The 14,210-nt window shown below is 43.8% G+C and overlaps 1 protein-coding gene across 12 annotated transcripts in view; it reads left to right on the top strand.

The window, feature by feature from the left end:
* Nucleotides 1-272: 272 nt before the first annotated feature.
* The window catches only part of LRRFIP1 (LRR binding FLII interacting protein 1), a 113,393-nt gene continuing 99,455 nt past the window's right edge, over nucleotides 273-14,210 (top strand). For 9 of the 12 annotated variants that reach the window (XM_054208097.1, XM_054208096.1, XM_054208101.1 and 6 more), the window contains exon 1: nucleotides 273-434. In XM_054208097.1, coding sequence (XP_054064072.1) covers nucleotides 345-434 — 90 coding nt within the window. In that variant the 5' untranslated portion in view covers nucleotides 273-344. The remainder of the gene's footprint in view (nucleotides 435-14,210) is intronic. The other 3 variants (XM_054208105.1, XM_054208104.1, XM_054208103.1) reach the window with 2 other exon arrangements.

Genomic DNA, 14,210 nt, shown 5'->3' with positions numbered 1-14,210 from the left:
TTTTCTTCAGCTTTGCGGACAAGAGGCCTCGGGAGGGCAGGTCACCGGAGGGGCGGCGGGGAGCCCGGGGCTGTGCCCGGCCAGGGGCGCGGGTGCCGCGGGGAGGGGGGTCCCCAGCGGGGCTGCCGCCGGCTGAGGGAGCTTTAGCGAAGGAAGGAGGGCGGGCGAGGTCCCCCCCCGGTAGCGGGCGGCGGCGGTCCGATGAGGGGCGTGAGGCGGCGCCCGGCCCGTCCCCTCAGAGCGGGGGGCGGCGGCGCATGCGCGGGGCGGGGGGCGGTGACGGCCCCGCTCTTCACGCCGGCGCCGGCGAGCGGCAGAGGCGGTGGCGAGGGAGCGGGTCTACCATGGGGACGCAAGGGGCCGGGCGAAAGCGGCTGCCGAACCGGGAGCGCCTGACGGCGGAGGACGATGCGCTCAACCAGATCGCCCGTGAGGTGAGCGGCGGACGGCGACACACCGCCCCCCCGCCTTTCCCGCTTCTCTGCCCACACCCCCCCCACACACCCCCGCTGCCGTCGACCGCCGCGCAGGCGCCCGCGGGCCGCCCGCACCGCCGCCGTCCAAGGGCAGGTTGATGAAAAGGGATAAAAATCGCCTTGGTCTCGGCCGGTGCGGTGATGCGAGGGCACCGTTTCGGTCTGAAGCGATTTAACTGTTCATCTTGGGGGGGTGGGGGGACGGGGACACGGGGTGCGGCGCCAGCCCCGGCAGAATTCCCTCCCTCCATCCTTCCTTCCCTCCCTCCTTCCCTCCATCCCTGCTCCAGCCCCTCAGCCAGGGGAAATTAATTGTCTGCTGTGCCGAGGTTGGTACTACCGACCGAGAGGCAGAGAATAGGCCCCTCGTTTTGCGCTTGGTTTCTTTTTAATGGATGCATATAAATGAAAAAAAAACAACCGTAAAGCAGAAGACTGCAGGATGGTGCTAGATGTAGGCATAAATGCACCATCTAACTTGGAAACACACTTATATTTTACTTGATGAGTTAGGCTTGCCGCTCACTAGGCACTGCATTGTGCTTGATCTGACTTTTAAACCGCTAAAACCAGCTGACGGACGTTTTCTTTCGACCTCCTTATTCTTGCCCATCGTCTACAGTTATGTTGGTTCAATGGAGAATAGGATGACATGAATTTGGCCTTTTTTTGTGCTTCTTACAGCTGACACAGGTTGTTCTGCATCCTTCTTCCCACGGCCTTCCGGTGGGGGAGATGGGCAGCCCCAGCCTGGGATGGGGATAAGCGGCCACGGGGTTGTCCTTCACCATGTCTCAGCTGGTCCCATGCTGGCTGCTGCTGAAGGTGGCCATCCTCTTCCCCTCACATGGGTTATGTGCAGCTGCTCCCTGCCTCCCATTGGTCTGACCCTGAGATGGTCTGCAAGATAAATGGTTTTGGAAGAGATTTAAGTCTTTCTTGGTTTTCTTTCCTCAGTCACGGTTGCAGCAGGATCAGATAAATGCTAACGTGGAGCTTATTTTTTTGGTGGCAGCTGGCTGTTGGATTGAGTTAGCTGTAACATCGTGAACCTCAGATATTATCTCTAGCCCTGACGTGGGAATTCTTTACTAGTCTCGTGTACTGTTTTGTAGTGGTTTGTAGCATCTTTGGAATACACACAGTAGACTAGTTTCTGTGTGAGTGATTTAGATAGTTGTGTTTCCAGAAGTCATTTTTTTGTGGTGGTTGTGATGAGAAGATGGGGAAGCTCCTAGGGATGGAGTTTGAGGTAGGAGGACGAGAATGTCTCATGTCCTGGATGTAAGATAGCAAGTAAGAGTGACTGTGCTGTCCATTAGAGTTTGAGTCATGATAACAACCTAGGAATTGCTTTGGGATGAGGTTTTAAATTCCACAAGTGTGCCCTGGCCATGCTGTCGCTTGATCATGGAAAGCATCAATCTGTAACAGAGGGCCTACACTGTCCTTCAATGTTGCCTGTTTCTTTCCCGCTTTCACTTTTCTTTGGCTTACGTACTGCTTTTCACTGTATTGTGAAGTGGTTTGAGGCCTTAAATATTGTGTTGTTTTATGTTGTGTTTTCTTTTTTTCTTTCTTTCTTCTGGGGATTGTTTAAAGGAGAACTCCATTTGGTCAAAAAGCCCAACACAAGCATGTCTTTTATCTTTTCCCTTGAGTGATAAAACTGTGAACTGCCAAGTTCAAGGTTCAGCATTTTCCCATATTATTTCAACTCTTTGCATTATTCTTTCTTGGGTTTTATGCACTAATAATAGTTTTGTTGTTTAACTGCCTGTTCCCCGCACAAGGGATCCCAGATGAATCCTTCCGTATGACCTTAACAGCTTTTAAAAATATAAAGTAAGCCTTTTGTCTCCTCCTAGTGAAGTTGCTTAGAGTCTTCATTAGAGAAGGGTACAAGTGTTACTGATGTTTTGGCTCTTCCAGCCTTCCTCGCAGGTGTGTCGGCAAAGCTGAGACACAGACGTGTTGCGTTTGTGCACAGGTTTTCACTCTTCTCTTTCCTTTGGTCTTCCTTTGTTACCCAGAAGCCACAGGCGCTTGCAAGTTATTAGCAGGTTCTAGAATCTCATTTTGCCGTGTTCAGATGGGAGCCTTAAAAGAGCATCCAAACCAGACTTATTCATAGAGGTGTTTTTACCCTGGGGTCTTACTCTGGGAGTAAGCTGAAATGTGTGCATCTTCTCTCCTTTTGGCTTTCCCCTGAAAGGAATGTGCTGCTTTGACACTTTCCAGTTGTTTTATTTTGTAATTGTCAGATGATCTTGAAAAATCAACAGTTCTTGCTATAAGGGCACATTAAAACTTGTAAAGACTCTTTAACTCCTGCTGTTTGGAGCAGAATTTTTTTATTTTTTTTTTAATTTGCAACCAGGATGTCTTGCTGTGTGTGTGCGCAGTCTGGTGTAGATCGAAAGAGAGCCTTGTGCAGTGAAGAAAGCAATCCTCGCCCCCGCGGGATGTGGGAAGCGTCTTAAGAGGAAGCAACCGGGCGAGCGGAAGGAAATTGTAAAAGTGAAGCGTATTGTAGTGACAGGGTTTTAGTAGCAGTATTGGTAGTGTTAAGCAGTAGTAGTAAGTTTTAACCTTTGAGGCAGTTTCTGAACTAGATGGGCTGCAAGTAGTTTATCACCTTGTCTTTCTAGAATGGAGGTAGAAGGTGCAGTTACCGTAAATCACCTTGCCTGTCAGGAGAGAGTAGTACCGTACCGCTAAATCTGGCTGTTGAGTTTCTGACTTACTTGATTTACATATTCGCCATCGCATTTAATTACCTGGTTAAAATAAGAACATGGCATTCTGAGTTTCTAACGGAAACAGCTCACTGCCCCTCAGGATTTGCTGTACGCACACCTAGCTTGTCTGTAAGAGCTGACACCTGGAAAAAAATAACCTCAGCAATACGAGAGCGAAGCCGATCGATGATGGGCTTCTCCGCTTTCAGACTGGCGTTGACGCCAGTAGATTATTCTGTGTTTAGGTCAATGGAAACTTTTGGGCTATTTCATTCCTCTCTGTGAATACATGCCAGCAGTGTTTGCAAAATCTAGCAGTCTGATACTCCTCGAGGTCTGTGCCAGCGCAGCCGGCAGTCATCGTGTACTGCAGTGATCTGCAGCCTCTGGCTGTGCTCTCAGGGTACGATGGCAGAGTCCTGGGATGCTAAACCTTACAGGGACTGCCTTCCTGCTTGGGTTAGGTGGGTTTGATATGATAACTTGAGACGTTGTTTCCCGGGGAATACTGTATTGGTTTTTTTCCCGACTTCCACTCTGCTGTTTGCTAGCTACAGTAACAGTCAAATGTTACATGAGCAGAAAGAATTTTGCAAATCCAATGAGGAACTGCCATCTGTGTAAATTGAGATATTGCTCTTATAGGCAGATGATATTCCTTACTGGGTTTTATTTTCCTGAATGAGGAAGAACAAGGTCAAGGTAAATGTCTTGGTTTTATTAGGAAAGTCACTTACACCTTGTTTTGCTAATGTTTTGCAAACGGATGTGCGTTGTACTGCTCAGAAAAACAATCCTGCCTTGCGTCATCACTGCTAGAAATCTTACCTCTTTCATCCAGCAATTTACAGAGTAGAACTCTTTAGCTGGTAGCTAATTTGAAGTTAGTAATTCCAGCAACATAACTTTATTTTTACTATTAAAGACAGTAATGTTATGAGGGTTGCTTATTCACTCTTTGTGCACTGTATGTCACTTTCAAAGCTTCAAGAACTGTCACTGCATACTTATACATACATAATTACTATTTTTTAAATAACTGGCGTGATTGGTTTATGGACCGTAAATATGATTGTTTCACTGAAGCTTTTAGTTCGGGCATTAACTTAGTGATTCAGAAATTGGGATGTTACGCTCCTATGAAGGTGCAGAAGTGTAGTGGATTAAAAATAGCTCAAAAGGCAGGTGAAGCCAGCCAGATTTACCAGCTACAATAAGAAAGCATTAAGTAACTTCAAAAGCCTGAATTGGAGTTTCAGGACTAGTGAAGAGATGCCATGGTCATTGTGTATGGAATCTAAAGGCCCGGCTTTTAAATTGAGGGGATAATTTGAGGGGAGAGCTCTCTGGTTTATACAACAATTTGGGTGGCCTGCATAAACAGAGAGAGAAACAATTTGTTAGAAGTTGAAGCTAACACAAGCAGAATGGATATTTATACACGGGAACACAAGCCACGCAAACTTTATTGAACTGTTGTGCAAACCAGAGCATTTAAAGCAGAGTTTTCCCTAAGAATATACTGGTGTGTATCCTTATGCCCGTGTAAGATCTGTGTGTCTCGTTAATATAGTGGTGGAACTCTTTTGAGCAGTATTTGGCATTTAAGAGATGCGTGGAGACTTGTAAGCCAGATAAATGTTCCAAGAGAAGCCCTTAGAAACAGTCTGTTTTATGTCGCACCAGTTGCTTGTACTTGACTTAGTTGGTTTTGGTTTTTTTTAAATTTCATGACTTTCTGCCTCTCTGAGTGTTAATGTATCAGCCCAAGAGACCAAATGATCTGAAAAAGCATGCCTGGCTGTGGGGGTCTCTCTTCTGGAATAGAAAGATAAGAAAGCAAGGGATGCTCATGGAGGGCTTGACTCAGCCTGGTTGACCTAAATATACGAAGGAAGGAGGACCTTATAGACAATGCTTGCCAGTAGGGTGTGGAAAATTTTTCCAAAATTGAGATGGTTTTATATAGCAAATGCGCTCTTCTTCATCAAATGCTCCTTTTTCCTAATGTCTTACGTCTGTATAGCCAACAAATGGCATTGGCTTCACTTATAATCCTTCCCAAAGGAAGCGTGTGAAGGAGCAGCTTTGGATGGTTTAAGAAGCGAAATAAAAATCTTAAGACGCATCTCATTTTAGTTTAATGGGTGATTGTAGCCCGTATCCCACTGCACAGTCTGCCTCACAGTGTGCCTATTGCGACTTTAAATAATTAGTTCTCTGTTTTTTGTGTCTATGCCTGGCCTGAGTCCTCTTCAGCTGTCCGAGGAAACAGCTGTTTAGGAACTGTGATTCCTATTTCAGTCAAGCGAGAGACCGCTGTTAGGATTAACAACATGGGAAGCCCAGCCTTTTTCTTTGCAAGCCCAGATGCTGAGCTTGTCTGCAGGATGTAATACTAATCATTACCTCATCTAGAAGGATGTTTTTCCAGGCTTGCTGCTGAATAAAGTTGGAGCTTAAGTGTACTTGCAAGGCTTTCAATGCTGTTGGGGCGTTGGCTTTTTTTTCCCATCTTTTGGTTGCACGGAGCATAATCCACATAGCATTTTGGGCTTGTGAAACAAGGTATTTGTCCTTCCTGTCAAGTCAGCAGGTTGCCAGGGACAGTGAATCTGTCTAGCTAGACATAAGCACTCATAGGCAAACCTTAAAATAGCAGCTCTGAAATATCAGCTGTTGTCTCGCTTGTGTTGAAATAGTTTTTGGGGGAGAAGTTTCCCATTGGAATGGGGGGCGGGGGGGAACTGCAGAGAGCTGAAATTTCCTTCAGATAGTTGTAAGGTGGCTTTGAGAGGGTTGTTGTGTTTTTTGTTGTTGTATTTTTTTCTTAAATACAGGAGATGCTTCTGAGAAGGGAAAGTGGACGTAGTTGCATGGGCATTTCATCTTGTAGCTCTCTGCTTCTGCTGTTATCTGGGGCTCTTGCTTAGTCTACCAGAGATGAGTAGCTGGCCTTGCTCATCATAGAAAAATAACTGATGTTTGGGCTTTTGTCACACAGTAACGATGAGGCTTCTTATAGGAAGACATCTGTAACCATCTACTCCCAACACACACTCCTTTTCTCATTCGGTTTCAGTTAGGGAACAAGAAGTAGGCTGTAGAACTTTACCAGATAAAGCCAGAAAAACAACCGGTACGTACATTGAAATAAGAATATTGCATCCGGCAAAAATACCTTTAAAAACCATCTGTATGGGTGAGCTTGGTCTTCAGTTTTGCAAGTTAAGAGTTGGCCAGTTTGTGGTGAACGTACTTTTTGTACCATGGATAGCTGAGATTAGTTGTTCTGGTGCAGATCGCTGTGGTTTAAGGTTACTGTGATTGCTGGATTCCAGCCTAGCATCTTTGCCTGTAAGTCTGTTTTAAACTTTTAAAAGTAAGGTGGTGTAAGGTCAATTGCCCCTGGTGAAGACCTGCTGTATGCTGCTTCATCCTCTGCCCTGTCAGTGGTGTAACCATTACAGGAGAATGAGACTAGCAACTGGAGATAGTAATCTCTTAAATTGAGTAGCCTGATATTCTAGGGCTCATTTGCAGGTATCCTTGGTGTTTTGAGGATGGAGGACCACCAGTGTTGCTGGTAGGTAGCAAGAAATGTAAGGTAACTCTTAAAGGCCTGGTTGTAGAAGCTTTAACTATTGAAACTACAGCTTGGTGTGGCATGATAAATGCTAAAATAAGGCAATTACTGTTAGTAATATGAAGGTTTTAATTGCCTAACAGGAACTGAACTAGTTGCCATGCAGTGCTTGCAGTGTGTAAAGGACTTCTGGTAGGTGAATGACCATGTGACGTAAGTTTCTGTTATAAACATGTGGAAGTTCTGGTCAGGCTGTTAAAACCTACGGATTCTTTTTTTTCTCTTTTTTTTTTTTTTTGAGGGTACGGAAATCATGTACTCGGAGGCTGGGAAAGAGCACAGAAGTAATACTTTCATGTTGGCAGGAATGTGCTGTAACTGAGTGCTGTTCTTGTTTGTCAGCTGTCTTTACCTAGGGTACTTGCTGGTTAGACCTCAGCGCCAAAGACATTTCCTATGCGTATTTGGATGGGTTTCTAATTTTGCCTTTAAACTAACTTAACTAAGCAGTATGAAGTGTGGAGGGGCAGTGGGAAGGGCAAGGCTTAGGAAGTATTTCCTGATGAGCAGACCTAGGAGCAGTCTTATGACTGAACCAGCTGAGTTTAGGGCATTGAGAGAGGAGAAGACATCGGCTAACTCTGACTGACGCTGTTTCCAGAACTGAGGGTTGCATGTTTTGGGACGTGGATGTATGCCTAAGCCAAAAACTGGGCAGAAAGGAGTGTATCCTTGGTTAAATGAAGCAGCATCCCCAGGACATATTTCACCTGCATTTCAGCATCTAGCCTGCAATCCTGTTCTCTGTTCCCCTCAATGTGTCGTGTTTTCTTCTAAGTGAATTTCCAATACAGTGTGTACCCCTTTAGGGTGTGGAATTCTGAAGAGGGGGTGGTTGTCTTCAAACCCTTCAAAAATTTATTGTCGTAATTTTTTTTTAATTTACATAAAAAATGGATGTTTTAACTTCCTATTTCTGGGTTACTAGCTATTTCTGGGTTAAGGAAAGATGGATGTTTTGGGCACTGGGTATAATTGCACATAAAGGGCACAACTCTGATATAAAACTTTGAGTGACTAATTCTGACTTGGAAGCTCTACTGAATAGATTGAAATAACTTTTGTTAATTTAGGGACTTAAGATACTGTGCGGTGCCAATAAGATGAGTGTCTGAGCTAATTGCTCATTAAAAATTTCTGACCTAGAACTGGAGAGTTGATTGCTTCATGATGTACTTTCAGTAAAATATCCTGTGTGTGCTGTGAAAAGAGGGGGACTTGTTCGGTCGCGTCTGCTTTGCCTTTCCGCGTGCCTCCAGCCTGTGAGCTGGCAGCCTGGCATGGGCTGTCGTTTTATCCACCTAAATACCGCCGCGGCATTTAAGAGTGGAGCTGGAGACAGGGGTAGTGATCCAATAGTGCCAAATCCGAGCTGTGTTCCAGTCTCGGATGTGGTGAGGAAGCCTCTTCATTTCTTATTGCTTCCAGCTTCTTGCTGGTTTGTCGCAGCTCTGTTTCATAGCCCTTTTCTCCGTCCTCTGCTTGTGTGAGACGAGAGGGTTTCTCTTGTGATACAGCTTAGTCCTAACACTTGCAAAAACACTGGGTGCCTTCTAGTTCTCTGATGCTTCATGTGCTCTTTGAGAAAACATTTACATTTTCTTTTTGAATTATATCTTGCTGTACAAGAAACCAAGGCCTTTGGTAAACCAAAATTGGCAGGTGCATCACCACTGCTGTGTTCCTATTTTTAATACTTGGTAATTAGGTAGGGCAGTGCTTGTTATCATTGGCGTGTGAAGAAATGCAAAAACAATAGTTAAGTTTCAGAGCAACGGTTTTTCTTTTCTCTGTTGTCAGGAGGTTTATGTGAATGAGAGTGGATTGCTCAATTTGTATCCAAACTTCTACCAGAGAAACAAGCAAGATGGTATCTCCAACTGCTTCTGGCTTCCTCAAAAATAGGTTCTCAGAGTTGGGCGTTTCCCACCATAACGTCATTACTTGCAGTTTTTAGATGTAATTAGCGTCAGATTGATTTATCGTTCCCAGAACGGAAAGCTTACTGAAAGCGAGTTCCACAAAAGCAGTTTATTTGTGTGCTTACTGGTTTAGCTGGTTGGTCAGTGCCTTGTGTTTGGATGTTGCCTGCAGTGAAGTGCTGGTGCCTCTGTCCTGAGTGGTCCCACTGGTGATTCTTTGCAGACCGTTCTTGTGATCCCACGGATGCCTTGAGCATAGAGCTCTGCGCAGACAGAACGTAAAGGAATGACGTTTCTTCCCTCTGGGTCTCTGCTCTTACATATCTTGAGACCTTTCACTTTGCTAGTATCTGATTTTAAATTTAATATTTTTTTTTCCTTGCCGTCATCTTTTGAGTACTTCCTACATCCCAAAATATCCTTTCTTTAATCCCATGTTTGAATACCAAATTCAGTTGAGCTTGTCTCTTCTGTGTGCTTTTGCCAGCCTCTTCCAGTAGACAGAAGTGGAATACGGGAGTAGCTGGCACGCTAAAAGCTGGGTCAGGTTTTTAAACTTGTTCCCTCAGGTCAGATGGATTTCAGGCATCCCCGCTTGGGTCTTCTAATTATGGCGCGTTTATCAGCTAGCATACTAGGATGATAGGAGAGCAAGGAAAGGCTCTTGGTGTGCTTCACATGCAGAAAAGTCCCTGGGCTCTGGTCTCCTATCGCACTCTTGTAGCTTCACATTTTTTCCCTTCTAAAACACACATTGCTTTAGGTTCAGATAGTTCGGATATGGCTGTTCACAGTGGTGCCAATGTACTACAGTCTTCACGTGGAAACATGAAATCGTATTTGCTTTTGCTAACTATGAACAGGAAAAGATAACAACCTACTTTTTTTTTTTTTTCATCTGTGTAATCGCTTCTTGTTTCTCCCTCATTGCAAACTTGAAGCTCTTTCAGTTGAGTTGAGAGGAAAATAGTAGATATAACTTCACATGTTCTTAGAAGCGAACTTAGTTTAAATTTTAAAGATCTACAGCCCTGTTGCTTTGCTGTGCAACTGCACATTTCCCGTTAGCTGTTTCCTTTAAAATGTCCGTTCTTCCCTATGAAATGTGTGTGTGCTGGTCTTGAGTGTATTCCTTTGCCGAATGTGTCGCTGAGCTCTAAGAGGATTTACGTTGACAAATATGTTGAATCGACATCTGTTGAAAATTGAAGTGGGCTTTGGGGACGTTTTTTGTGGCACCCAAAGGTCATGCTATTCCATTGTCTCTTAAATATGAAATTTAAATCTGCCCTGATGTGAAACGAGTACATTGAAACAGTGATGTGACCTAACCTTTACATGAACTCTGGAGGAATCTAGGGGCTCTGGGAAATAGTATGCTTGTGTGTGGATACAAGGGATAATGTTGGTATATGTAGAGAATGTCAGTGTTTTGTTTATAGAGGGTTATACAGTGTTTTTAGTAATATTTGTGTATTCTTGTCTAATTACCCTGGGGAAAAAAAATAATTATTTGATGAACTGGAGCAAGCGAAGAAAGGTTCTCTGTATGTGCTGGTGAAATGCTTTTGTATCACTGGTGGAATAAACATATACCATCAAACTTAACAATTTTCAGGCTAGCAGAAAGGCATCTGGTAACCCAGAACTGGTCACCTGACAAAGCAATCCACAAATTTAGCATTGGAAAATAAAGAACAAACAGGTTTGTCTCTGGTTTATCTCTCACTGTTTGAAAAAAATGGCAAGTAACAGCTGTTTTTGACATTGAACTAATTGATTGACACAATTTGAGTGCTAAATAGACTGTGAGACTGGGGGTAAATTTATAATTGTATCTGCTGGGTGGTGGTCGCTGTTGCGGGGGGGGGAAGGAGCAGGCAAAGAAAGGACTGTACCAAGCGATGGCTGCCTCTGTCTTATGCTGTTGATGTATTCTGAGTGGCATTCTGTGACTTCAAGAACCCCAGTAAATAGCCGTGAAGGTCACTTTTGTTGCACAACTAAACAAGGTGTGTGTAGCCTGGTCGTGTATTTCCAACTGAACTCATTTGTCAGTAAGGGTTAGGACGCAGATTCTCCAGGTAATCCATTATAGCTCAGACCTAGTTTGGATACAGTAATCCTGTCCCACCCCCACACAAATGCTGTCCAATCGTTTCTTTAACAATGCTGTTTTTTTAGCTTTAATCTCAGCTGATGGGTTGTTCAGTGCCGACTCGCTTGGGGCAAATTGTCTTGACATGTCCTGGCTCTCTCCGGGAATTTCTCTTCCCGCGAGGGGATGGGTTGTGGAATGATATCGAGCATGAGAAGGTAACTCCTGTCTGCTGGCCAGGTAAGTTTATCTTGTAGATAAAAAATAAAAAATTTTGCATTGGTTGCAATGGTGAGGTATGGAGGATAGTGTGATTTTTCTTTTTTTTTTTTTTTAAATTATTTCTTGACAGGTCTCTTAAAATTCCTTGGGAACCATGAAGTTTTAAAACGTTTTCTCTGTGAAGTTTCCTCTGTGTGCTTTTTCTGCAGACTGAATGTAGAACTTGGCTCCTCTTCTGAAGAGAAGTGGTTAGAGTGCTGTTACTAAATGTTTGAAGCTTGAGATTTGTGCTTAAAGGACAGAAAATCTGCTAAAGCACGATGCAGCAGAAGCTGTTATCCGTGCGCTGCAGCGTACAGCTGTACTAACAAGAAAAGGCAGTTTCACCAGTATTTTATTTAGGTGGTTTCTCTGGATATTGACACTTTTCCTTAAATCGGATTTGCTGAAGCAGGTTTTGGCATTTCTTTGGTTGATGTTCCAAATAAAGAATATCAGCTTGTATTTGAAGTGCCCTGGCTGTTCCATCAGAGTCAGGAAGGTGGTACAGCTGGAAGGGTTGCATGCAACTTCTTTCCCACCTAGCTATCCCTAAACGCTTTTTACACGCAGGTAACAAATGTTCCAGTGCTCCACAGGAGTGTAAAGTAGTGAGTGGCATGAAAATGTCTTTATTTTATCAAGAAAACAAATACACACATTTACTGTATACAAGAGAACTATTGGAAAAATTGTGTCTCCTGTGCTGATGCCTCTTGTAGGGTCCTTCATACAGTCTACGTACTAGACTTCCAACCTTCTCCAGTAGTTATGATGCCTCTAGGTCCTTTTTTTTTAAAATTTGATATAAGGTCAGTGTCGTTGAAGTAATGAAAAACAGTGCCTTGCAACTTGTAACCGTTACACTGCGGTCCCACAAAACATCATAGTGTAAACACAATAAAATGGTCTATTGCCAGATTGCTTTATTAACTCTAATCAGTCTAAAGAGCTAAATTTAATTAAATCTGCTTGTGGATGAGAACATTCCACCCATGGAAAGGTGCACTAAAGGTCATCTCCAGTTTTAAATCTTAATGTTACACTTAAAAACATGTTTTGTCTTTCATTTGCTTGAAGCCAGGTAGGAATATAGCTTTAAGGATTTTTTTTTTGTGTTAGTAATCGTTATTTGAAGAGGTCTGATCTCCCTGACTTTCTGTGACAGAAAATAGAAGTATGCCTGCAAGGTGTGAGGAAATAATTTTGTGTATTAGATGTATGTAGCTGTAGATATTTCTTGCTTACTGAAGGTGCTATGTAAACGAGGATTGAACCCGTTGTTTTGACTTGGTGCTTGAATGTTTGTTTTGAACTCCCACTTACTGAAGTACTTAACTGTAAACAATAATTTGCTTTTTAGATACCTTGAATTTTACGTCAGCCCTTTCCAGGGATAAAGGCTCTTAAATGAGGAAGAAAGAGAATGTCTATTTTCAAATATGTGGCTGGGAAAGGAAAGTGCCCCAAGTGCATATGAAAACATTTTGGAGGTAGACTCTGCACATCTGTCTTGACATGAGAGGTTATGTTAAGCATTGCAACACACTGATTTTCCTTCTGCTGTCAACGAGCTGTAGGATTGAGGATTGAAACTGTTGTGGGGAGATGGAGGGGAAGGAAGCAAAGGGCACTCGAGGGAAAGGTCTGATGCTGGTGCACAGCAAAGAAGTAGCTGACAAGGCCTCACACTGCAGCCTAGGATAGTAGGCAGGTAACCCTCTGTGTAGTACTCCTGAAGTATTTTCACAGAATTGTAGGGTCTGGAGATCATCTCCTCCAACCCCCTGCCAGAGCAGGGTCACCCAGAGCAGGTGGCACAGGAACACGTCCAGGCGGGTTTGGAATGTCTCCAGAGACAGAGACTCCACCACCTCTCTGGGCAGCCTGTGTCAGGGCTCTGCCACCCTCAAAGGAAAGAAGTTTCTCCTCATGTTGAGATGGAACTTTGTGTTCTAGCTTGTGCCCGTTGCCCCTTGTCCTGTCACTGGGCACCACTGGGAAGAGTCTGGCCACGTCCTCTTGACACCCGCCCTTTAGGTATTGATAAGCATTGATAAGATCCCCTCTCAGTCTTCTCTTCTCCAGGCTGAACAGACCCAGGTCCCTCAGCCTTTCCTCAGCAGAGAGATGCTCCAGGCCCTTGGTCGTCTTTGTAGCCTCCGCTGGACTCTCTCCAGTAGTTCCCTGTCCTTGAACTGGGGAGTCCAGAGCTGGGCACGTCTACTTCTGTGCTCCAGTCTTTATTTCTACTGCTTTGAGCGACATGCTTTATGAAAGGCTTTTACTAACTTGAAGAAATTAAATAATCAAGTATAAGTGGTAGGTGTGATGAGTCTTTCCAAAGGTTGGATCATATTTTTGTTTCTGTTCTACATGCACTCTTGTTCCGTGAGAACATTCTGCTGTGCTTTGGTCATAGGAAAGTAAGTCCAAAGGAAGACTTCTTTTTTTTTCCCCACCCAGGGGAAACTTGCATTCAGTGTCAAGCAGGCCATATTATTCAGACGTACTATGAACCAGATAACCAGTTTATATATAGAAACAACACACTTCTAGTACTCTCTTTAATGTGCTAAGCTCAACAGAATTCCACGTGAGATGCAGTAAGTAGTTACTCTGGCTGTATTTTAAAGTATGGTGTGGCAAATAAAGGCAATCCAGATATTTAACATCATGGACTGAATTGTTTCCATCACAATATTATACTTGCTTTAGAAACGGCTAATACAGTAGTTATGTGATTTGTTTAGTATTGTCAGACTGTCTTCAGTCTGCTTTTGCTTTGGTGTTACAACAGGAATAAAGGCAGACTGGGTGCAACGAGATGTAATATTCATCCTAATGCTGCCAAACCATGACAATTGCATAAATGGATTTAACTTCCAGTTCTGTAGCATTGCAGTGAGTTCTGTCTGAAGCGTGACCCGATTGTCCAGGGAACACCTTGGAAAGTACAAAAGTGAGATTTGTTTTTATATAACATAACGGTCTTGTTGACAGTCTTCTGTTCTCTTATTCATTAATGTGAAATAACTTTTCTTGCACAATAGTTTTTAAACCACG

This window comes from Rissa tridactyla, chromosome 7 (genome assembly GCF_028500815.1).
Source record: "Rissa tridactyla isolate bRisTri1 chromosome 7, bRisTri1.patW.cur.20221130, whole genome shotgun sequence".
NCBI classification, from domain to species: domain Eukaryota; kingdom Metazoa; phylum Chordata; class Aves; order Charadriiformes; family Laridae; genus Rissa; species Rissa tridactyla.
This window is presented reverse-complemented; position numbering and strand designations above follow the sequence as displayed.